Source organism: Cardiocondyla obscurior, linkage group LG17 (genome assembly GCF_019399895.1).
Source record: "Cardiocondyla obscurior isolate alpha-2009 linkage group LG17, Cobs3.1, whole genome shotgun sequence".
NCBI lineage: Eukaryota > Metazoa > Arthropoda > Insecta > Hymenoptera > Formicidae > Cardiocondyla > Cardiocondyla obscurior.
The window spans coordinates 3,681,844-3,702,476 of NC_091880.1; the positions used below are offsets into that span (position 1 = coordinate 3,681,844).

The 20,633-nt window shown below is 35.5% G+C and overlaps 4 protein-coding genes across 7 annotated transcripts in view; 1 reads left to right on the forward strand and 3 right to left on the reverse strand.

Moving 5' to 3' along the window:
• Positions 1-128: 128 nt before the first annotated feature.
• Positions 129-7,203, reverse strand: LOC139109308 (uncharacterized). Of its 3 annotated transcripts, none has more exons than XM_070668262.1 (6): positions 7,066-7,203; positions 6,140-6,476; positions 5,658-5,896; positions 5,369-5,563; positions 4,982-5,257; positions 129-4,904 (listed from the first exon to the last, which is right to left on the reverse strand). In XM_070668262.1, exons 2-6 carry the CDS (start codon positions 6,288-6,290, stop codon positions 4,209-4,211), a joined length of 1,557 nt encoding a protein of 518 aa, XP_070524363.1. In that variant the 5' UTR covers positions 6,291-6,476; positions 7,066-7,203; the 3' UTR covers positions 129-4,208. The 3 variants fall into 3 exon arrangements, with proteins under 3 accessions (XP_070524363.1, XP_070524364.1, XP_070524362.1); XM_070668263.1 differs by having other exon boundaries at positions 129-4,892; positions 5,658-5,899; XM_070668261.1 differs by having other exon boundaries at positions 5,658-5,899.
• Positions 7,204-7,775: 572 nt separating this feature from the next.
• Positions 7,776-12,032, reverse strand: Mus304 (mutagen-sensitive 304). Its single transcript, XM_070668254.1, has 14 exons — positions 11,881-12,032; positions 11,269-11,733; positions 10,971-11,187; positions 10,659-10,897; positions 10,447-10,574; positions 10,245-10,351; positions 10,037-10,177; positions 9,823-9,968; positions 9,299-9,706; positions 9,123-9,211; positions 8,864-9,000; positions 8,751-8,798; positions 8,089-8,646; positions 7,776-8,013 (listed from the first exon to the last, which is right to left on the reverse strand). The coding sequence occupies exons 2-14, from the start codon at positions 11,479-11,481 to the stop codon at positions 7,781-7,783; spliced, it is 2,664 nt and encodes an 887-aa protein (XP_070524355.1). The 5' UTR covers positions 11,482-11,733; positions 11,881-12,032; the 3' UTR covers positions 7,776-7,780.
• Positions 12,033-12,234: 202 nt separating this feature from the next.
• On the forward strand, positions 12,235-15,670 carry LOC139109309 (uncharacterized). Of its 2 annotated transcripts, XM_070668265.1 has the most exons (8): positions 12,236-12,419; positions 13,027-13,269; positions 13,343-13,727; positions 13,807-13,972; positions 14,087-14,191; positions 14,277-14,399; positions 14,535-14,667; positions 14,758-15,670. In XM_070668265.1, the coding sequence occupies exons 2-8, from the start codon at positions 13,028-13,030 to the stop codon at positions 14,804-14,806; spliced, it is 1,203 nt and encodes a 400-aa protein (XP_070524366.1). In that variant the 5' UTR covers positions 12,236-12,419; position 13,027; the 3' UTR covers positions 14,807-15,670. The 2 variants fall into 2 exon arrangements, with proteins under 2 accessions (XP_070524365.1, XP_070524366.1); XM_070668264.1 differs by having other exon boundaries at positions 12,235-12,419; positions 13,807-14,191.
• A 948-nt stretch (positions 15,671-16,618) lies between these two features.
• The window catches only part of LOC139109312 (protein-L-histidine N-pros-methyltransferase), a 31,262-nt gene continuing 27,247 nt past the window's right edge, over positions 16,619-20,633 (reverse strand). The window contains exons 3-4 of the mRNA XM_070668271.1: positions 19,883-20,095; positions 16,619-18,395 (exon numbers count right to left, since the gene is read on the reverse strand). Coding sequence (XP_070524372.1) covers positions 17,942-18,395; positions 19,883-20,095 — 667 coding nt within the window. The 3' untranslated portion in view covers positions 16,619-17,941. The remainder of the gene's footprint in view (positions 18,396-19,882; positions 20,096-20,633) is intronic.

The following is a 20,633-nucleotide window of genomic DNA, read 5'->3' on the forward strand; positions in this document are numbered from 1 at the left end:
TTTGGTTCCTTATAAGTTGTAACTCTTCGCTTGAAGTTTAACAAATCGCGTATTGATTTTGATAATTTTTTTTTTTTTATATTTTGTGACAATAGGTTTTTATATACGCAGAATATTATACTTAACTATTGCCAATTAAACCGTGTTTAACGTATTTACTAAATAAACGTACATTGTTCTTTTTAAGTTACACAAAATTCACTCGGACTAGATTTGTGATATATTGTTAAATAACATACACAATCACACGCACAACTCTGCACAATCAAATAGTGTATAATATTTACCGTTCATTTATTCCTAGATGTATAAAATGACATTTAAAAGAATATGTGATAATGCTAATAACTTAGATGTTACGTGACTCATGAATCATTTATTGTCCAAATCATTCGTTATCAACTTGACAAATCGCCAAGATATCGCATGATATCTACGTCATATTTGATAATTTGTCCAACCTTCTTATTTATTCATATTTAGTTTCAGACTTTCTGCAAAGACATTCGACTCACGATTCGCCTAACAAACCTACAATATGTTGCTATATTTTCATGTTCATTATGAGTATTGGCAGCATCACATTATTCATTCACATGTAACTAAATATATTAATACCATGACACTATATATGTATAAATACTATATCAATACCTGAATACATCTACATAAATGTTAAAACACATTAGAATATTTAAATGAGACAAATACTTTATATTTAGAGCATATAACGCATTACATGTCTATCATTTAGCGAATAAGGAATTAGGCCAGTTAAATTATTCAATAGACAGCTGAATTAAAATGAATTGACAGGAAATTATCTCATAAAATCAATTTTTTAGTATTTGAAATCGTAATAAATATATTTTTTAGTTAATAAAAAATGGTCATTAAATACCTGTTTTAATCACATGATTTTTCCTATCGATTCTTTTTAGTTCGCCTGATTTTTAAAGGACTCAGGTCATACATAGATTTGGATTGTCATGCTATCACTACAGGTCATTGTCAATCGAGCTTAGTATATAAAGAAATCTGCGTCTATTAATCGTAATCGAAATTTATTGCCTGAATGATAATTTATTCATACAAATTCTAAGGAAACAGTGCTTTTCATGTATCACAAACATACTCTGCTATTTGTTATATTAACTTCGTTGAAGCAAATAATTGTTGCGAATATCGAAGAGACAGTTTAGTTTCTATTGCAGTAATACTAATGATTTTAATTTAATATTTGCCCTTTAATCTGATAATATAAGACAAATAATTAATTTTTATTCTTTCTAAAATCCCAATTTTCGGATTAAAAATTACAAGTCTCGGCTGTACAGAGACAATTTAATATTATATTACATTTAAAAAGCGTTATATTTCTTCTGGCAGTGTTTTTACACTTTGATTTAGCTCAAGGCTAATTGCTTTTCCACTAAGTGACATTTTATTCGATTAATCACTCTTAATGTAAGATTATTTTGAAATAATCACACTTGTTCAGCATATTAAGAATTAATCATATACAGAAGAGTAAATGCCATTAATTTTCTTATTGTGTCAAACAGAAATGAATTATAAGTTGTAACACCATCGATATTTGCCACAACGAAGCTGCTGTATTATATGCTATTTTTCTTTATGAATCTATATGAACACGCATTTCTCTTACACTATTAATTGATTTAAGGTCGACGCATCAATAAATGTATAATTTTCAATTTGTGTTTATACTCGCGCCATCGTATCAAAAGACAAAATAGCTGTTGTCGGACAAAAATAGTTGTCTTATTCAAGACTAGCTAACATGCTTACATTCGATCGTATAATGGTCGTGATACATTAAATGAAAAAAAAATGAGATATCAGAAGAATTCTGAAGACTATGTGATGGTATTATATATTAAGAGATTTAATGGAATTATCAATCAGGAAACAAGCGTTCAACAGTTTTTTTTCTTTTTTTTTTCTTCTAAGATGAATTGTACTTCTAATACGATATGTATGTACTAAAAATACTTTGCTCTTTAATTTAATGATTATTAAAAAGATATAGTTTTACAAAAAAAGTGCTTGACTAGAAGTGACTAGACTTTTTTATTTAAATAAAGGACTAACACAATCAGGCCCGGTTTTACGAACGCGAGTTAATTTAATTAATCGGCTAACTTTTAGAGTTGTAACTCATGTTTTATAAAACTGTAATGCATTTTTGACAACAGTTTTACGTTTGGCAGTTACGACCCCAATAGTTAACTAATCGATTAATTTAACTCGCGTTCGTGAAACCGGGCCTTAACACAATAAATAATACTGTTCATCTAATAATTTTAAAATTACGTAAGATATTTGTAAATGATGCATACAAGAACAGGGACGGATTATTTCCTTTTAATACTTAATTCCGTCAGCAGAAACTTATTTTTATATTAAAATTAAAAATGTATATGCAAAATCAAATTAAAATATTTAGTTTTGATATAAAACTTAATATAAAAACTTAGCGATGTTATTTCTTAAGTACTATTAGTTAGTATTATTTCATTTGGACATTTTATAATTGAAATAATGTTTGTGTGGCTTAAGCAGTTTATAAATCCGTCCTTGTGCAAGAATGATTCCATATATAATATAATGAGCACATTTCAGAGTGTGAGCTAATCGGAATAATATTCTGAATAATAGTTCCACGCATACTATTTTGTTAATACGGGAACTAAATGCCAAACCGATCTTCCAATACTAAAAAAATATCGATTAATATATATTTCAACATATGTAGATTAACTTTATTAATTTTATTTTACTTGTTATTTTTTTCTAATTTTTTTTAACAATTAGAAAAAGATAAAAAGTAAGCTAAGCAAAAATTAAAATTAATCTGCATGTGGAAGAAATGGATATATCTTTTATAATTTTATTATGAGTTAATAAAAAAATCTCTCTATATGGAATTATATTTTTCTCAAATCGTGCTTTAATAAAAATTTAAAGATCTATAAGGCCATTGTGTGAAATATACTTGGTATTGTCGTTGCAAAATAAAATACGATTTTAATTTTATGTTGCTGATTAATTTAATAAGCTACCAGAGCATAGCCTAATTAAAATTTAATGTTTAATTTGCGTTAGTTTTAGTTGTTAAAAGTGTTCTTTTTAAATATATATAATTTCATATTTAATTTTTTCTATTTTTCAAAACGTAAACCTTTTAAATAAATTAATATATAATTATTTTATTAAATTAATAAAAGAAATCGTGCGATTGTGTTTTAAAAATTTGCAATTGCAACCGCCGTTCTTTGTATGTAGGATTTGTTTGATAGAAAGATCGGTCTAGCTGCATCTTAAATATGCATGTACTTATACAATTCTTTCAAGATTTAATATATACATTTTCATCTTAAACAATAGGCGATTTCTCCCTGTACATACTAAATGCTTTTACAAGTATGCATGGAGCACAAAATATGTTGGCATCAAAATATGATAGAAATAATTAGTCAATTATATATTAGTGTTACGTGCCATATAGTGGTCTTATACTTACAAAATCCCATTAACTTACTTTAGATTTATTATTTGGTACATGATTGGAATGAAGTGGCGTTATTTGCTTATAAAAGTTGGGCAGTCTGGTTTTGTGTGATGCAAAACGTCAGGACCCGAACTGAAGAGAGAACCTAACTTCTTGGCAGCAAAATGTACAAGGCAGCAATAATTTTATACAATCTTAAGATTTTGGACACAATTTGTCCTGCAAAATTCGATAGCGACAAACTCGATAAGTCCAAACTGTAATTTTTCTCACCTGTTGCATACATGAAATATAGTAATCTATACACTTGCGTTAACATTTTAAGTTACATTTGACTTTAAACACAGTTTAAAACACGAACACAACATATTAAATTAAAATACAGTTATATAAATTATTACCACACATTATTTAATATTAAACGTGTTAAAAAAATCGAGTTGTATGTAAATAAAAAAAAATATTAAACTGGATCAATTTAATTAAGTATCGATCATCAAAACGTAATTTAATAAAAAAAAATGTTGAACGTAAAGTATATAGATGTACTTAGTTTGTACAAAATTTCGTTATGTCACTGTTCGCAAAGACTGCTCAATGGAACAAGTTAAATTTTTACCTAAAGTGTGTATGTATGTGTGCTTGTTTTCACAAGACAATTTACACGAACCGTTCAGGCAAAGCTGTAGGGATCAATAGTTTTGCTAGAACAAGGTTGAACATCATCTGGTGGTGGGCGCCATTGTCCGGGCCACATAGCGTTACGAACCACATTTGTATCAGTAGTTTCTTCTACGCCATTATTTGACGTACATTCTGCTTCCCAGTTTCGGAGGCCGTTTCGAGTCACTCGATTGATTGCTCTAGCCTCGTTCATCTCACAACAATTCTGTGCGTCATTGTTCACTGGCGTTCGCTTAGTCTTACTCTTAATTTGCGTACCACTATTTCTACGTTCGGCGTCGGACCACGACTGAGATTGCTCCACTGCAGACTGTAAAGGTAATTTTCGCGGCACTCGCCTAGTTTTAGCTTCATCAGTAGTAACACGACTAGCATCAACTTTACTACTACCTGGCGCGTTTCCGTCACCGGTTGAACTACTGTCACCGTCTTTCCTTCGTCTCCTTCGTCTCCTCTCCATGTCAGAATCCTCCCGTTGAGTATCTTCATCATTTGTGTGAGTGCCTAACATATGTTGCTTAGCTGAAGCCCAGTGGTCTTTTCTATTGGCGCCTTGCTTATGATTGCTACCGCGATGGCCACCGTTACTAGTGTTCGTGTCACTGTCCACATTGCGTTTCTTCGACTGCTGATTTTTTACAGACCACGAACCCGGTCTCTTAGGACTACGTTCCTTCAAAGTGACCTGCATTTTAGATTATTTAAACACTCTCTTCGTAAGATCGTAAGAGATTTGCGCTATAAAACGAGCAAATTATTTACCCCAGAGGAAGAAGAATTGTCAACAGGCTTGTAAAGTTGAGTTGGAGTCTGACTACGAGAATCTTGACCCTTACAAGTTGATCCACTACGACAATGTATCCAGGACAGTAAAAACGCTAAGAGAGCACAGAAAAGTCCCACTACTGCCGCAGCAGTTAATTGAGAGCGTGTGCGTTTTGGTACGAAACCTCCACTGTGGTACTCCCATATTGTACATGCTAGTAATGCGCTACTCGCGGCATATGACAAGCCTATGCCAGTGAATACTATAGCGTTCTAAAAAATAAGAAAATTAACTCTTACACATAACATCATGTGCCACATTTAATCACACCTAAATAATAACACAAATAATTTCTGAAATACATATATTAAAATATTACTTACCAGCTTAGCCCAATTTAAAGGAAGGATGTAAATAACATGCGAAATATCAAGGAAGAGAAGGGCTGCAGTGACCAAGAAACAGAAAACAGCTACAAAGATCATGAATCTTAAACGATCTGCTAAAGGCAGCATAAATATGCTGACCTTGGCAGTGCCAGAACTGCATAAAGTTGCCAAACAAGCTGCAGAAGATATCTACGAAATGCGCTCATTAATGTATCTATAAATTTTGGTAGCACAAATTTTCAATTTTTCATACATCTACACATAAAAGTGATTTTACACTCACAAGTAATAAAAGTCTAACAACACCCGTAGGTGTTTTAAGATGTCCTTGTATGTCGCAATAAATAACCACGTGGCTTGCGCGTGACCAAGGCATAGTGTTCGATGAGCCAGGTCTATGGTCACTATTACCATAGTGACCGTGATAATTAGCATGCGAATCCCACGAATGGACCGTCGAGTGCACCCCTGGCGAATCCAGCTCTGATGATTGGGAGCTAATTTGCCCCCCTGTCCTACTGCCTGCTATTGATACAATGTCAAAACTATGTATACATTTGTGTATGCAGTTATGCATGCATAACTTTAAACGAAATAAATAAAATGAGGCAGCTAGCGTTTAAATAACGATATATTATTTCGACGTTATAGAGAGCGATTACGAAGTATTTGTAGCTTGAAACTTTTATTAATTTTATAAAAAAGAATCTATACATAAACTATTAAATAACATACAACTAATGTTAATTAAAACATTGTACATACCAATTTCGAAGTCTTGAATATCTTCGGGTTTAGAATATATGGCAGGTGGTGGTTCTAAATCGCGTATCTCTTCTAGAAGAAGCACCTCTATTTCCTCGGCTGCGTATAAGTCCGAGACCGAACGAATAGGATAATGCCGAGACTCGCTCATTACTTAGGTGCGCTCGCTCATTTACGCCTTCGTGCGTGCCGTCGTATCTTTCTGTGAGACTTGCCAGTGGCCACCATTCGTTGTCTAATTGATTCGATAACAAGTCCATTTGTCTATCAGCCATCCTTTGCACATACTGTGTGCCATTTCTACCTTTACAGGTAACGAAACTCCCCTGCCATACACCTATAAAAAAAAAAATAAAAAAAAAAAAAATTAGCGAGAGCTAAATTCGAAATTTCTCATTTTTTTCTCAATTTTATTTCTCGATTCTATATTTTATTTCTCAATTCGAAATAATTTAATTTATAAAATTAATATAACAACAAGATAGCGATGTTACAGCCAGTTATTAATATAAGTTATCTTTATCGAATTGGTTATTAATTCAAACTCGCTTACGTCACACCGCACATTTCATTAATAGAAATCGGCAAATCGGAGCGAGTGCGTGGAGCAAATTTCGTAAACACGCGTGTTACTCGCAAACACATGACGTTTCTTTAACACAAAATGAATCTGTTGCAACTGGCGTATGATGAATCGAGGGGCGAGCGAACGTCTAATTTATTTTACGAGCTGGAACGCGAGCGGCTCGAGCACCGGGGGTAACTTCGACGAGAATTATTTTCTCGAAGTAACGGAGTCTTGTTTTTCCGACCGAGTCGCTTGGGGGGGTCCACATGTTGCCAGAGTCCGCTCTCGCGTCACTTCGACGGGCCACTGGGTCAAGAAGCTCCTCGCCGCCAAAAGGGACGAGTCGCGGGGCACATACCTCGGATTTACGGCTCTCGATCGTAACGTGTAGATCACATCTTTCCGAGATTTTTCATGTAGCCGAGCTCGCTGGCCATCCAACGGGTAGCCGCCATTGCCTTTTTGCTTGGTTTTTGCCCGTGGTCCGCGTCTATCAAAACGACCTAGAAATAACAGATGGGGCAACCTGTCCTTCGCTCTTTCCGTCTATTCATTGGTCGAGCGAATAAAAAAATGGCCGTCGCAAACACCGTTGACAACAGAAAGTTTGTAGACGTTCCATGTTCAAGAAATTATCAAGAAAATTGCAGTCCAGCTTAACAAAAAGCGTATTATTAAAATCGTAATTTGCCGCAGAGGAGAAATTGAAAATTGACCATTTGGTACGACCCCGACAATTCTGCAACTTCAATACGAAAACATTTCCTTTTACAATTCAAATTAAATAAATTTGATTTTTGTAATTTTTTATTTAAATATATTTAATAACCTACGATGATATCCTTCAACAGAGAAATTATTTCATGTTGCACATGCATCCATTTTTTAATTTTTGTATAAATATATATATTAACAATGTAGATTATTAATTGTTAATTATACACTTCGTCTCGTTCTTCCTGTCTTTCGTTTCCTGTTCTTTTCATATCTTTCTACAACTTAAAACTTATGTACATATAAATATATAATTGTATGAACGTTATAATACAGTTAGAAAAAAAAAATCTATACATTTAATTGTTCCTGTATTCTAATTTAGAATTGTATAATGTTTTAATGGCAGAGTATGTTCTGCTATAATTTTCAACAGATCGAGTACGATTATTCCTTTCAGTTGTAGGTGTTGCTTTTTTTTCAAAATTTGTCATATACAATTGGTCGATTTTTTCGTAATGCGTCTCGGTTTTGATCGATTGTATACCTTTATCAACGACAAATGTATTTTTTATACGGTCTAATGCTTCTCCTGAAAAAATAATAAAAATGTTATCTGCGTGAAAAGCGAGTAATATATATGTATGAAATGCATTATGATACTTACGTTCATTTTCATGAAGTATCAAATCATCAAAGGAAACGACATTTCGTATAAATAAATGAAATGAATCTTCAACGTCAGATGATCGAACAACAAAATCCGGATCACAAATCGTAAGGTGACATAGAAATCTAATGCCCTGTCTCAACACTTTGTAATGAAGTTTTTTAATATCGAGCCAAAAATTACGATCTAACTTTTCCGAATATTCTGCCAAATGCTTTTCTATATTCTGCTTATTGTATTTCGACTGATTTGATTCTTTAAAATTAATTATTTTCAAGACGTAGCATTTTTTATTAGCGTTAAACGAATCTTGCCGCGTAGTATTATCAATTATATCTAACTTGATTTCGGAACATCTATTTAACATATTAATTATAAACCGTAACAATTTCATACAACAGTTACAAGAGTCTGACTTTTCATTTCTTACTAAATTATTTCTCTGCAGCACATGCCATACCGATGATAACAATGCATGTGTCATATTTACTGTAGTAAGAAAATCTGAATAAAAATGCTCTACTTGTGCCATAAAAATTTGTAAGACACAAGCATCTGAAACATAAAAACATTTATGATCAGAGTTATTTCTTTAAAATACAAATTATATGATTGTAGAATTGTATAGATCCTAATTATTTTTAAATACTATAGTATACCTGGAGTAAAGTGTAAAACTCCTTTCCATATTTTTATCGTTGCTAACTCTGTTAAAATAATAATAATTAATTACCAAGAAACAAACTTAGTTAAATATATTTTATATACTTACGGGAATTTGCACAAAGTTTTAATATGAATATTTTACATTTACTGAAGACCATTATAAAATTTGCTAATGAAACATAACAAAGTGACAATGGTCTTGAAAATATAAGTTTTTTGAATATAAGATAAATATATTCTAATCTGGAAAAAAAAACACATTTATATAAAATTAGTATGTGAACATTAATTTTCAGAGCGTACACTATCGTGTGCGCACACATAAATAAGTATATCATAAATACATATCGATAATATTAACATACCCTTTATCACAATAACCCACTTTTTGTTGTACGTTACACAATAATTTTATAATTGCATTTATAAGACCAGTAAATTGATGGGATCTCCTCTGAAAATAATATTAATTAATTAGTTATAATATATAACTTTTTTTTTTTAATAAAATGTAATCTCAAAATATAAAATGTGTACTTACAACACGTTCTATTAAAGTAACACATTCTAAAATAATTTCGAGCATTTCAAATTCATGTCCTTTTTTTGACCACGTATTATAGCGTGTCATTTGTTTTAAATAATTATTATAACATTCATCATTATGTGTGAGCAATTGTGACTTTCCCGCTATATAATTACTCAAGTATGACGATTCAATACTAATATGCGAAAGTATACCGAGCAACCTTCTAGCTTCGATACCACGTTCTCCTTCATGCCATGCATCAGGTTCGCATTCAGATTTAATACACACTTGGTGATTCTTATAAACTGTAGAAAAATATAAATCGTTCATATCCCGAATATCATCATTTCTCATAGCTTGTAAAATTGTTTCCAAAACTGTTATAATGTTCAGCATTAACTCTCTTGTAGATAAAATTAGCTGAAACAGAAATATATTTGTACACGGACGCACACACAATTCGATACACTTGTCCATAATTAATTACATATATATCAGAATCTTGAACAAATTTAAATATTAATATTTTTATATACTTTGTTAATTATAGGTATACATCTTTCCGATTCCATTTCGGTGTTAACTCTCCTTTCAATGGCTGTAATCTCGAGCAAAACAAATTCTGTCGTTAATCTTTTTCCGCTCACAGTGGTAACTACTGGTTTTACTAATTCTGGATTTTCTATAATATAAATGTAACACACAAATGTATTAACATATTTTTTATACAATAAATTCACAAATACTTACCAAAAATTCTACATGTTTCTTCTTCTTGCAAAATCGGTAAATTTCTTCTACCAGTTTTTTCTATGACTTTAACATCAACAATTGATTTTTCAGGTAACGACGATCCGAAGATTAATTCCGAAATTCTTGCGAGAGGATAATCTAAAAATTATTTACATAATTATTAAATTATAATTATATATAAGTTTTATATTTCTAATATACTCACAGGTATAATATGTCTTAAGTTGAAAATCATTCTTCTTGCAAATATTAGTTTGTGCAAATGCCTCTTTTATTTTAAAAGTGCTATTTATACTTGTCCTTATACTTGTCCTATTAAATACATATAAATTATATAAGAATACATTAAATACTATTTTTAAAACATTAAATACATTTTATTTTTGCAAAATAATAAATTATCTTACCGATTTAATGGTGCTGTATGTTTGTATTTATCAGTAAAAGTATTTATGTACATTTGTGGTTCTTCCAATTTAATATTTCCAGATTCTAACAATTTGTACTTTTCTTGAAGGTTTCCTATTTCTAGATTCTTTAGTAATAAATAACATTACCATTAAATTACCATTAAATTTATTATATCTACATTATAACACAATAAAAAATATATACTCACTTGTAGCTCTATTTGTGTTTTTAGTTGCTCCTTTTCTTTATGCACCATATTTATTTCTGATTTATGACGATTGTTTTGTTCTTGAATTAAACGCATTTTCTCTAGTTTTTCATTTTCAATTTGCAATTGAGTTTGCTGTAACTGCTGCCTTAAAAAAGCAGTTTCACCATTTTTAGTGATTAAGTCATTTAGTAGTTTGGTATTTTCAGTTCTTAATTTTCTTAATTCTGCATTTTTATCTATAAAAAAAATACAAAAAACAGTTAAATACAATTATTTTATCATTATTCATGTCTAATATAATAATATTACCTTGTGTAATAAAGATATCTTTTTGGAAAGTTGAATTAAATTCTTTATTATTTATTAACTTATTTCTAAACTGAGAATAATTAATCTCAGTTATATCCTGACCATTTTGATTTGTACTCTGTACATAAGTTTTTAATTTTGATTTGGATTTCTCCGTGGTCAGTGACAATTTAGAATGAGATGCTTCATTACAAACATTATTCAACAAGTTAGTGTCCTATAAAGTAAAAAGTTCAAATTATAAATAAAATTTTTAATATACATTTTTAAACTTAGCTTTTCTTAGCAATAATACAACCTGCACGCAAGCTTGAGAAGCAATTAAATCCATCTCCTCGATATCTTTTTCATTGAAATCATCGCCCCAAGGATCGTCGTTCTGAACATTTTTATTTACAGGGATTTCCTCTTGTGCTTTACGGTAATCTATCTTATTAGGAATGTCGAATTTTGTTCGCTTCGCAGGTAAACAATAATCGTCTGCGATCGATTCGTCAGGCCGTTTAAACATTGCGACGCAAAGCTATTAAACATTATACGAAATGTAATCTGAAAGACAAATGTAACTGGCTTCACTAATACGTCTTATTTACTTCCCTCATGCCAAGACAGCTGAAGGCAGCCGAATGCAGCCAAAGATAGCCAAGGATTAACAAGAATGATGATGGTCGAACTCCGATTACTCTGAATTTATATTAGAGACCTCGCGCGGTGACAACACAAGACGACACAGTGGTAGTAATACGACTCAACCTCAAATCAGCTATTGGGAAACGAATTCAGTAGTACGTTGCAATAATTAATTAAATAAATTTTAAATAAAATAAAAAAAATTTTTTTTTATTACATAAAATAAAATAAAAATTTCTAAAAAAAAAATTTTTTTTTACACAACAAACAGGCATTTTACATTTTCATTTTTAATGCGGTCACTTTAAACAATTCGCGAGAATTTTTAATCACGGAGGTTCAACGTTTGAGTCCGATATTCGAAGCCTCGACGAGAGCGTGGGTTATCAGTCTAATTCGACGCGCGTCGCGCGGCGTGCCGCAAGGCGGCGTAATATATCAATTGCAAAAAGTAATATTGATAAATGCGCAAAGTGGCGTCGCGTAAGCGTGGCCGGGCCGTCCGTGCCGCTCGCACACACGCGTTCGCGTACGCACGCACGTGTGTACATGCACGTAACGGGCCGCGAGACGAGCGTCCGCACACACGCTCGCGCTCCGCCGAAAAGCCGCGTAGAGCGCGGTGCGCCCCTGGTGGCGGACCGTGCAAGTGACCCTCGCGGAAATAATTATCGCGATTTATGTTATTTGCAAATGTGATCCGGGGGTTTAATTAATTAGGCGATGCCGTGCGACGGCGACTGACGGCGACTGACGGGCACCTGGGGCTACCCGGCCACGCCGTGAGTGGAGTGCAGCTGCGAGCGGCCGCGGCACGGGGTAAGTAAGAGACGGCGGGCAAGTCCGAGAGGTGTGATGTACGTTCCGGCGTTACAGCGGTCCCCCCTGCGCGTGTTGGAAAGGGGGGCGGTGGCTCGCTCGCTCGCCCGATCGCATGCGGCCGGCTACTTTTTTTTTTATCGGCTTCCACCGAGCCAGCTTGGCGATAACAATGGCTGAGATCCACGTACGGCGTCACGCCGCACGAGGCCGACGACCAGCTACGGCGCCGACAGACGCGGTCGTCTACTGTGCTCGTAGCGCCTGGTGACGGTCCAGTCGGCCGGATGACGGCGGGGCGTGCTCAGCGCGCGGCGGAAATTCGCGCCTTCTCGATCATGCTCATTAACGTTCGCGGCTGACCGCCGCTTGGCGACGACTCTTCCTGGAGCCGCGGATCCCGACGCGATTACGAATGAGCGAAGTAGTCGTGGCCGCGTATCGATCGCTGACAGTATTAACATTTGTTTGTGGGTTTTTTTATTTTTCGTGCATACGTTGTATAATTGGCAAATTATTTTCCTTTAATAATTTTTTTAACGATAATAATTTTATTCGTAATTTTATTATGTGAAATTTATATATTAATTATTATATGTGCGTGCAGAATGGACTTGGCGGAAACTATGAAGAATATTGTTGCCAAAGGAATGCAAACCGAAATGGGCCCGCCAGGTGGAGGATCAAGCTACTCTGCAACACCAAGCAGTGCCGGTTACGTCACGGAGAAGATGTACATGTTGTTGCAAGCGTATTTACAAAATAAAGGATGGAATCCCAGTATTGAGCTATTGCAATGCTTCTCAGAATTCAAGGATGCGTCCATGATGCCGAGCGCTGCTTACTTACAGTAAGAATAAAAAACATTTACTCACCAGTTTGCTTTTGTTGCACAAAATTTACTGTGTTTGATTCGCTTGTAGGATGATGGCGTCTAGAGTAGCGCTGGATTCCCAGGGAAGACTAGTCCTTAGAGAGAATGGCAAGATAATATTACCCTATGAACACTTCGCCAATGCTGTAATGTTGAAACATATGAATGGGCCACATGGCTTGCACTTAGGCCTGGAGGGTACTGTCAGAGCAGTCATGGAATCTTACACCATTGGAAGGGAGTGCTTTGGAATGGAGAAGGAATTTATTATAGAAGTCGTGCAAAACTGTCCCAATCCCGCTTGTCGCTATTACAAGAATCAGCTAGAGCTCACTCAGAAGATGGGCCACATGGCACCCACTTACATTCAAGAGAACGAAGCGACCGCATCTCTACTACGCACTGGTTTTCCACATAGTACAGATTTCCAAGCGGTGAGAAAATTTTTTTTTTCTCTCGATTATTACGCAAGTTAAATTTCTTAAATTTGACATTTTATCATTAAATCTTTAGAGCCTAAGCAGCGCTAATCCTAATACACATATGGGAGGAGGATCCGCGGCCGATTTATCAGAGATGAGAGGTGCTGGCAACCAAATGAATCTTCAACGTCCTCCAAGCCGTCCGTCATTAAATATTCCGCATCGGCCTGTATCGCAAGAGAAGAAAGTGTCATCCGGCAAGCAGCATTACGAATCTTTAATACCTAATATACCAATCTCCGATCATAAGTTGACGGACTTTTTACGCACCAATCTGGATAACTTGGACAATCTCACTTCTCTTGGTTTAGGAAACTTACAAGGATTAGGGAACGCTAATAAGGATTTGTTGGCGCTGCATAACGGTGCATGGCCTTTAGAAGGCGAAAAAGGTTCTCGGTCATCGAATTCGGAAGGTGATTAAAACATTCGTGGTATACACTTCACATAACGCGCACTTTTTTTAACAATAAAATTATATTAACGCACGAGTTTTCACAGGTGGTCAAGAGAAGATTGTGCGTGCTTTTGCAGAAGTGATGAAGAATATGGCAAGAATGAAAGCCTGCGTGCGACCAGCAATGTGCAAGCCGTACGGCAAACAGTCTGAGGCCCTGCAAAAAAGTAATGATTCTCGATTTTATCGACTGTGTTTTGTCTTCTCTTAATTTTTTTTACATGAATTTAATGTATTTTATATCGATTTTTTCTTTCACAGTAATTTACAGAGATTTTTACGTTGCTTGTTCTCAATTACAGCATTGGTTGATACAATACAGCTTATACAGTCATTGAGAAGCTTCTTGCCGCCCCCACATATACCAGTTTCGAGCTGGAAAAACGAAGATAAACACCGATTAGATCACACCGGTACCCCTTACCTGTCATCGTTGTGAGTAATTTTACTTAATTTTGAGACTAGTATATTTAACTTTGCTGTTAATACATATTTCTATTACGATACATATTCTACTGTTAACAGAAAAGCTGGCGCGATGGAAGAATTATGTGAGCAGCGTAAGCTAGACTAACCGTCGTCTTCGTTCTACTTGCGACAGACCAAGTTTCGTCTTTTTGCGCTCTATGATGTTCTAGTCACAAGATGTTTATTGATTAGCTGGGTGTTTCGTATCTAAACAACCCGATGGATTGCTCAAAAAAGTTGTTGGCGTTTAGGACTTCAAATACTAAGGGACAAAATGAGTCATGCGTGGACTGTGATAAACGTGGGTAGCGTGAAAAAAGATTTATATGTAGGACTAAACTTACACCGCGTCATTTTAGGGATTCTTACTAGCTTTATTTCACTGCTCTAATTTGACATATTGACATTGCTCTCGAGCTGCCTATGGGGCTTATTTGGCAAATAATATATCGGATTATGTCCGTGATTACACCGAAAGCCTAGAAATTGAGTTTATAATTATATAAATTGCATAAATAACAAATGTGCAATACAAATAGCATTTACCATTTATCGATTTAATAATTTGCCGTTTGTGTTCTAATGATTATTACCTGATTATTAACAGATAAGTTTTTTTATACGTATAAAACTGTTACGTAGGCATATAAAATGTAAGTCAAAAGTGAGAAGAAAAGACTAAATTGGTCTGGTACAAAAGCTTTTGCTACTAATCGAATGCTATTATATCACGCGATAAAGATGCATGGAAGAAAAATTGGCAATTTTTTCAATTATTAAATTCGTTATTTTGTTTTTAATTTGTTTGTTAAATGTAATATTATATATTCTTTAAAACTTTAAACATGAGACGAGTTATTCGATTAGAAAAATAATTATTGTGTTCAATTTATGTGTACAATTTGTGTATATATATATATACACACATATATATATTTTCCTTAAAATACATATTTTTTTTAAAAAGGTTTATATGCGTTATTATTTATTTTGAGAAATGAGAGGAACATATATCATTGTTATTTCTAGTAGTTTGGTTGTTACGAGCATGCATTAGAAATGTTAAAAAATGTGTAATAGGCTCCATAGGCAATATATGTGGCGTACACGTAAAAAATAATCATTAGTCAATTCAAGTAAGTATTTTTTAAAAGAACAAATTATTTCTTAATATATACGTAGAAAAGGAAAAAGAACGAAATTGTTATGAGGAACTTTTAAGGGGGTGTGATTTGCACTGACGCTCAAAGACTTCACCGTGCACTAAGTATTATTACACTGAAACTTTTTTACTCTTGCGAGAAAAATTGCAAATTAGAGGAATTGCGTTTGTGGCTTGCATCAAACACTTTCTCGAGCAAACGGCATATCGTATCGGTTGCAGGAGTAAAATCGTTTCCTACTCGGTTGTTATATGCGCATATAAAAGCGGTATGATAAAATGTTTCCTTCTTTCTTGATAATAATAAAGTTACAAGGCATTCGTCTTTGGATGTAAGTGACAATGCCGTGTATACCGCGAATGCAACATCGCGAGCGAAACTTGAATGCGTGGGCTCTGTTTTGTGGGCTGTGTGTGCGTGTCCGCAAGAATGCGAAGTTTTGGCTATCAAATAGCAAAATTTTATATGAATGCGTGTATGTTGAAGATGTCTTTCTATACATGTATCTGTTATTATTTACTATACGTATGCAGCGAATGTGCCGATCGATTACCATTTAGAAGTCGGATTCATGATTTAAAAGATTAAGCAAACATTTTTTTCTCTCTTACCTTTCGTGCATTTTTGTTCTCTTTTACTTCCTTGTGTTCGTATGTTAATTGTTGGTCTTCTTTTTTTTTCTTTTACATTTGGTATTACGTTCATAAATGGAAAGTACGTAGGGGTACCTACAATCACATAATAAATGTGATGAATAATTTTCAGTGATTCTTTATTTTTTCTTTCGGCTATCATAGCTGTTTCAACGTATGTAGATCCGGCTTCTATAGACTGCGTTTCTGTTGACATACATATGTAATAAATATATATATATATATATTATATATATATTGACAAGAAGGCTGCTGCAATATGGTTCATAATTCGACGATAACTTGTTGCACACCAAAGTGTATTTCCAATAACTAGGTGGACTTATTTCTTATAATATTACGTATTATCAAAAAATACAAACGTAACGTCGTTTGTATTTTGATCGGTCCGTGTGATCAACGCAATTAAGCATATCCATGACTAAGTCGTTGCAATTTATGCCAAATAGGGAAAAGGGAGCGTGGAAACAGAGTCTGACGAGAAAAGGAGTTGAAATACCAAAATAGAAAATTGTGAAATACATTAGACGTTAGAGACTCCGAAAAATTCACCACAGCGCAATTGTGTTTTAAATATGTGAATATTGTGCGTTTAGTTTTTTGTTTCACGCAAAAGTTGCAGCACAGCACAGTAAGTTTCTTCAGTCTTCGTTTTATATCCGCCGTATTTTTATTAACAATAGCATCGTTATTACTTTATTGTTAAATTTTAATAACATGTGTTCCATTTTTTTGTAACTTATCGCTGTTGCTGCAACTGATGCTATAATGTGCATTAGTTTAGTAGTTAATATTCTTCTTTGTATACCGTCCGTTGATTTCTACGAGTTTAAATAATTATAGCAAGACTTGGATTCGGTCAATGTAACGCTGCAAATAATTTAAACCATTGTTTTTCTTTTTCTCATTTTTCTTCATTAAAAAAAAAAAGATAAATGCTTTCAATACAATATAATTTGCAGCGTTACGTTGGCCGTAGCCATAGAAAAACGTTATTTTACGAACGGAGTCTAGCACATCGAGAAAAAGGTAGAAAAAGGACAGATTTCGTTTCCGGATCTCGTTATTCTCGCGCCATATTTATACCATAGAGACCGTGTACATGTTTCCGCACCGAATTCGACAGTAAGATGATAAACGATTGTAAAATGCGCACCGTTGTCGATCCGTCGTTCCCTTTTTAAACTCGGATCGCTAATTGATATTCGTACACCAAACGCTAACCGCTGTGTCTGCACATTAAGCTCGTCGTCGCTTGCCAGTATTGCTCTTCTGTACTCTCGCATAATTCTAACTCATGACAGCAATTATTAAAGTTTTTACAAGTGTGAAAGACACGCCTAGTATCACTTTCTTTCGTTTTTAAATATCTGGCCCCCGTTAGTCGTCCCCATAAATACATTGTAAACACTTTGGCTTCGAGCCTTAACAGTTATTTCGCAGTGGTACACCATCGTTCGCCGCGAGCTCGCAGGATCGCGCGTTAACTGGCTCAGCCTCCAACACGAAGATCACGTCGTCCAGGAAGTAGTAAGACTGTCCTAGATCGCCTTCGCACAGGTACGGCAGTTTGCTCCAAACGAGGCATCGCAGACCTACCGGAGCGAAGACCCGGTCGATCATACTGGCTATCTGAATCTCGAGTCCGCTACCTCGAACTGGTAGGTACTCCGACGGTTTGTGACTACCCCGTTCGCCAACCTCGACGTAGGGGCTGAACGGTAGCACCAGGGCAACGACCAGCCGGCCACCGGGAGCCAGCGAAGTCTTCAATAATTTCAGCAGGGTGTTTGGACGGTCGCAGCGATCGAGAAGGTTCAGGCAGAGGATGACATTGTAAGGACCGGCCTCCTGGTGCCATCTCTCCACGTCGAGTACTCTGCAAAAAAGCGAAGTAGAAATCTTATACTTCTACGTTCCAACGCTGTAAGTACGCTATCTTAATTACATCTTTTCAAATATGCAGAGAGGAGATTTTAGACGCGCATCGGCTAATTTTATCGCGGACAGAGGGAATATACCGGGGAATAGTCAGAGTCCTATAAAATGAGTTACGGGGTCGGTCGCGGCCCCACGGATGTTCACTTAAAATTCGAGTGGCGACCGACCTAGCTCGAACCCGGCGCTGAGAGCCGTACGTCCCGATAGCGGCGTGCGCTCCGATCCGGGTGTAAAACCACCGTAAACTTCTACTCCAATCAATTCGGCGCAATAAACTTGTTAGTGGCGCATCGTGTCGAGAATATTACGTATCGACACGGGCGTCGACAAGTGCCGCTTTATGCATCGTTCGCCGCGGCCGGTCGGGCCTCGGGCCGGCGCGAACGCGCGACGGGACCGGCCGGCCCGCCGATCAATTATCTTATCTCACTTTATAATGAAGCCCACGTTTTTCTTTCTTTCTTTCTTTTTTTTTTAGATAACCGTAATAACACCGGTCCGTGATGGCCCCTCAATTCGCCCGGCGAACGGGCATAATTGCCGCGCGCTTACATTATCGAGGGATCCGTATCGAGTAATCGCGAATCCTCGTACTCGCTGATTCCTTATTGATCTGATTCGCGTCACGCTGATTTGCATAAATCCGATAGCTTTCTTTTTCCCCGACGTGTTTACTCCCGCTGTCGCCGGTAACGAAGAATTATTCTACCGCGAGGAAAACACCGCGAAAAAAAATCAGGAGGGAAAAAAAAGAAGATTTTTAATGAATTAGAATTGTTAACTCGTGAAAGTAAACGTAGAGATTTTCTGTTAAAAATTATTATTCTTTCGCAATCAAAAATGTCGCGAGCGCGATTTTACGGAATGCTTTAAGCTGTGATGAGGATAAAATGTGTCGCGCGAAATCCACCGAGCGTGTGTCGCCGTTACGAGAAAATGTAAATGCACGTTCAAGAAGCGAAGATTCCACCGCCCACCTTTGGCCGCACGTATTCGATTCAAAGAATGTAATCTGTTTCGCGTTCTCGCATATGCGACTCCGCGCTCTCGCAAGGGAGCTTTGCAGTTGAAAAATTTCCACCCAGCCAGTAAAGATTCCTCTCAGAATATTCAGATCGAATCGCCTTTGCATAAGCGCGTACAATGACCGCGGTAACAGTTGATTTCAGAACTATTCCAGTTTCTTGATTAAAAATACGCCATATAATTTTATGCGAATTAAATTACACATCTGGCATTTTGAAAACGAGTTCTAAGTCTTAAAACAATTAAAAAAAAAAAAAAAAAATTAATAATTAAATAAATAAAATTAAATTAAACCAAGAATTAACGATTTTCTGTAAGCCTTTTTTCTTTTTACAACAAGGACATAATAAGAGTTGTGGAAGAATAGAAGCGCGCTGCCGTTTAATAAAATTTACATACGTGAACTTTCTCCTCGCCAGAGCCCATCTCATGGGGGGTGAGATATCCGTGGCGTACACCTTTTCGAAGAGATGCGCCACGTGGGCGGTGGTTGCGCCATCACCTGCCCCGAGGTCCACCAAGGAATGCCAGGGACCCGTGAAGCCGCTCGCGTCCATTAGCTTTTGAAATTGCTCGCTGGAGAACACGTGCATGGAACCGCGGCCCAACAGTCTGCGAACAGAAGATACTGTTAGTTGCGAAATATTATACTAAAAGATTTCGTTTCTCTCCCAACGATAATTAAACTATTAAATTTTTACGCAATATCGATGATTTATTTTTATATCATGTGAGTTTCTTTTTTCTTTCTATTTTTTTTTTTTTTTATAGAATTCTTTAAATGTTTAAACGCATTGTTAAACTTGCCCGTAACATTTAGATCGAGACTTATAAAAGTACTAAGGTACGAAGTCGTGTACGAGTTAACGTGATATAAGCTGGCTCGACGAAGATTGTGCTACCAGCGTTATCATTAGGCGCTTTTACTGCATATTACTGGCCGATAATGCATCTTCATTTCGCCATGAAACTTTACGAGCCTGAGCACAAGCTTAATTAGGCTCGTTACGAGCCGCATAATCGCCGCGTGTCTCCGTTTACATTCCGTCCGTGCAATTTCATGAAAAAGCAATATACTCGAAAGATAGAAGAGGCGAAACCGAAGATCGTCGGATCTGTCTTATTTTGTAATTGCAATCATTAACATAAG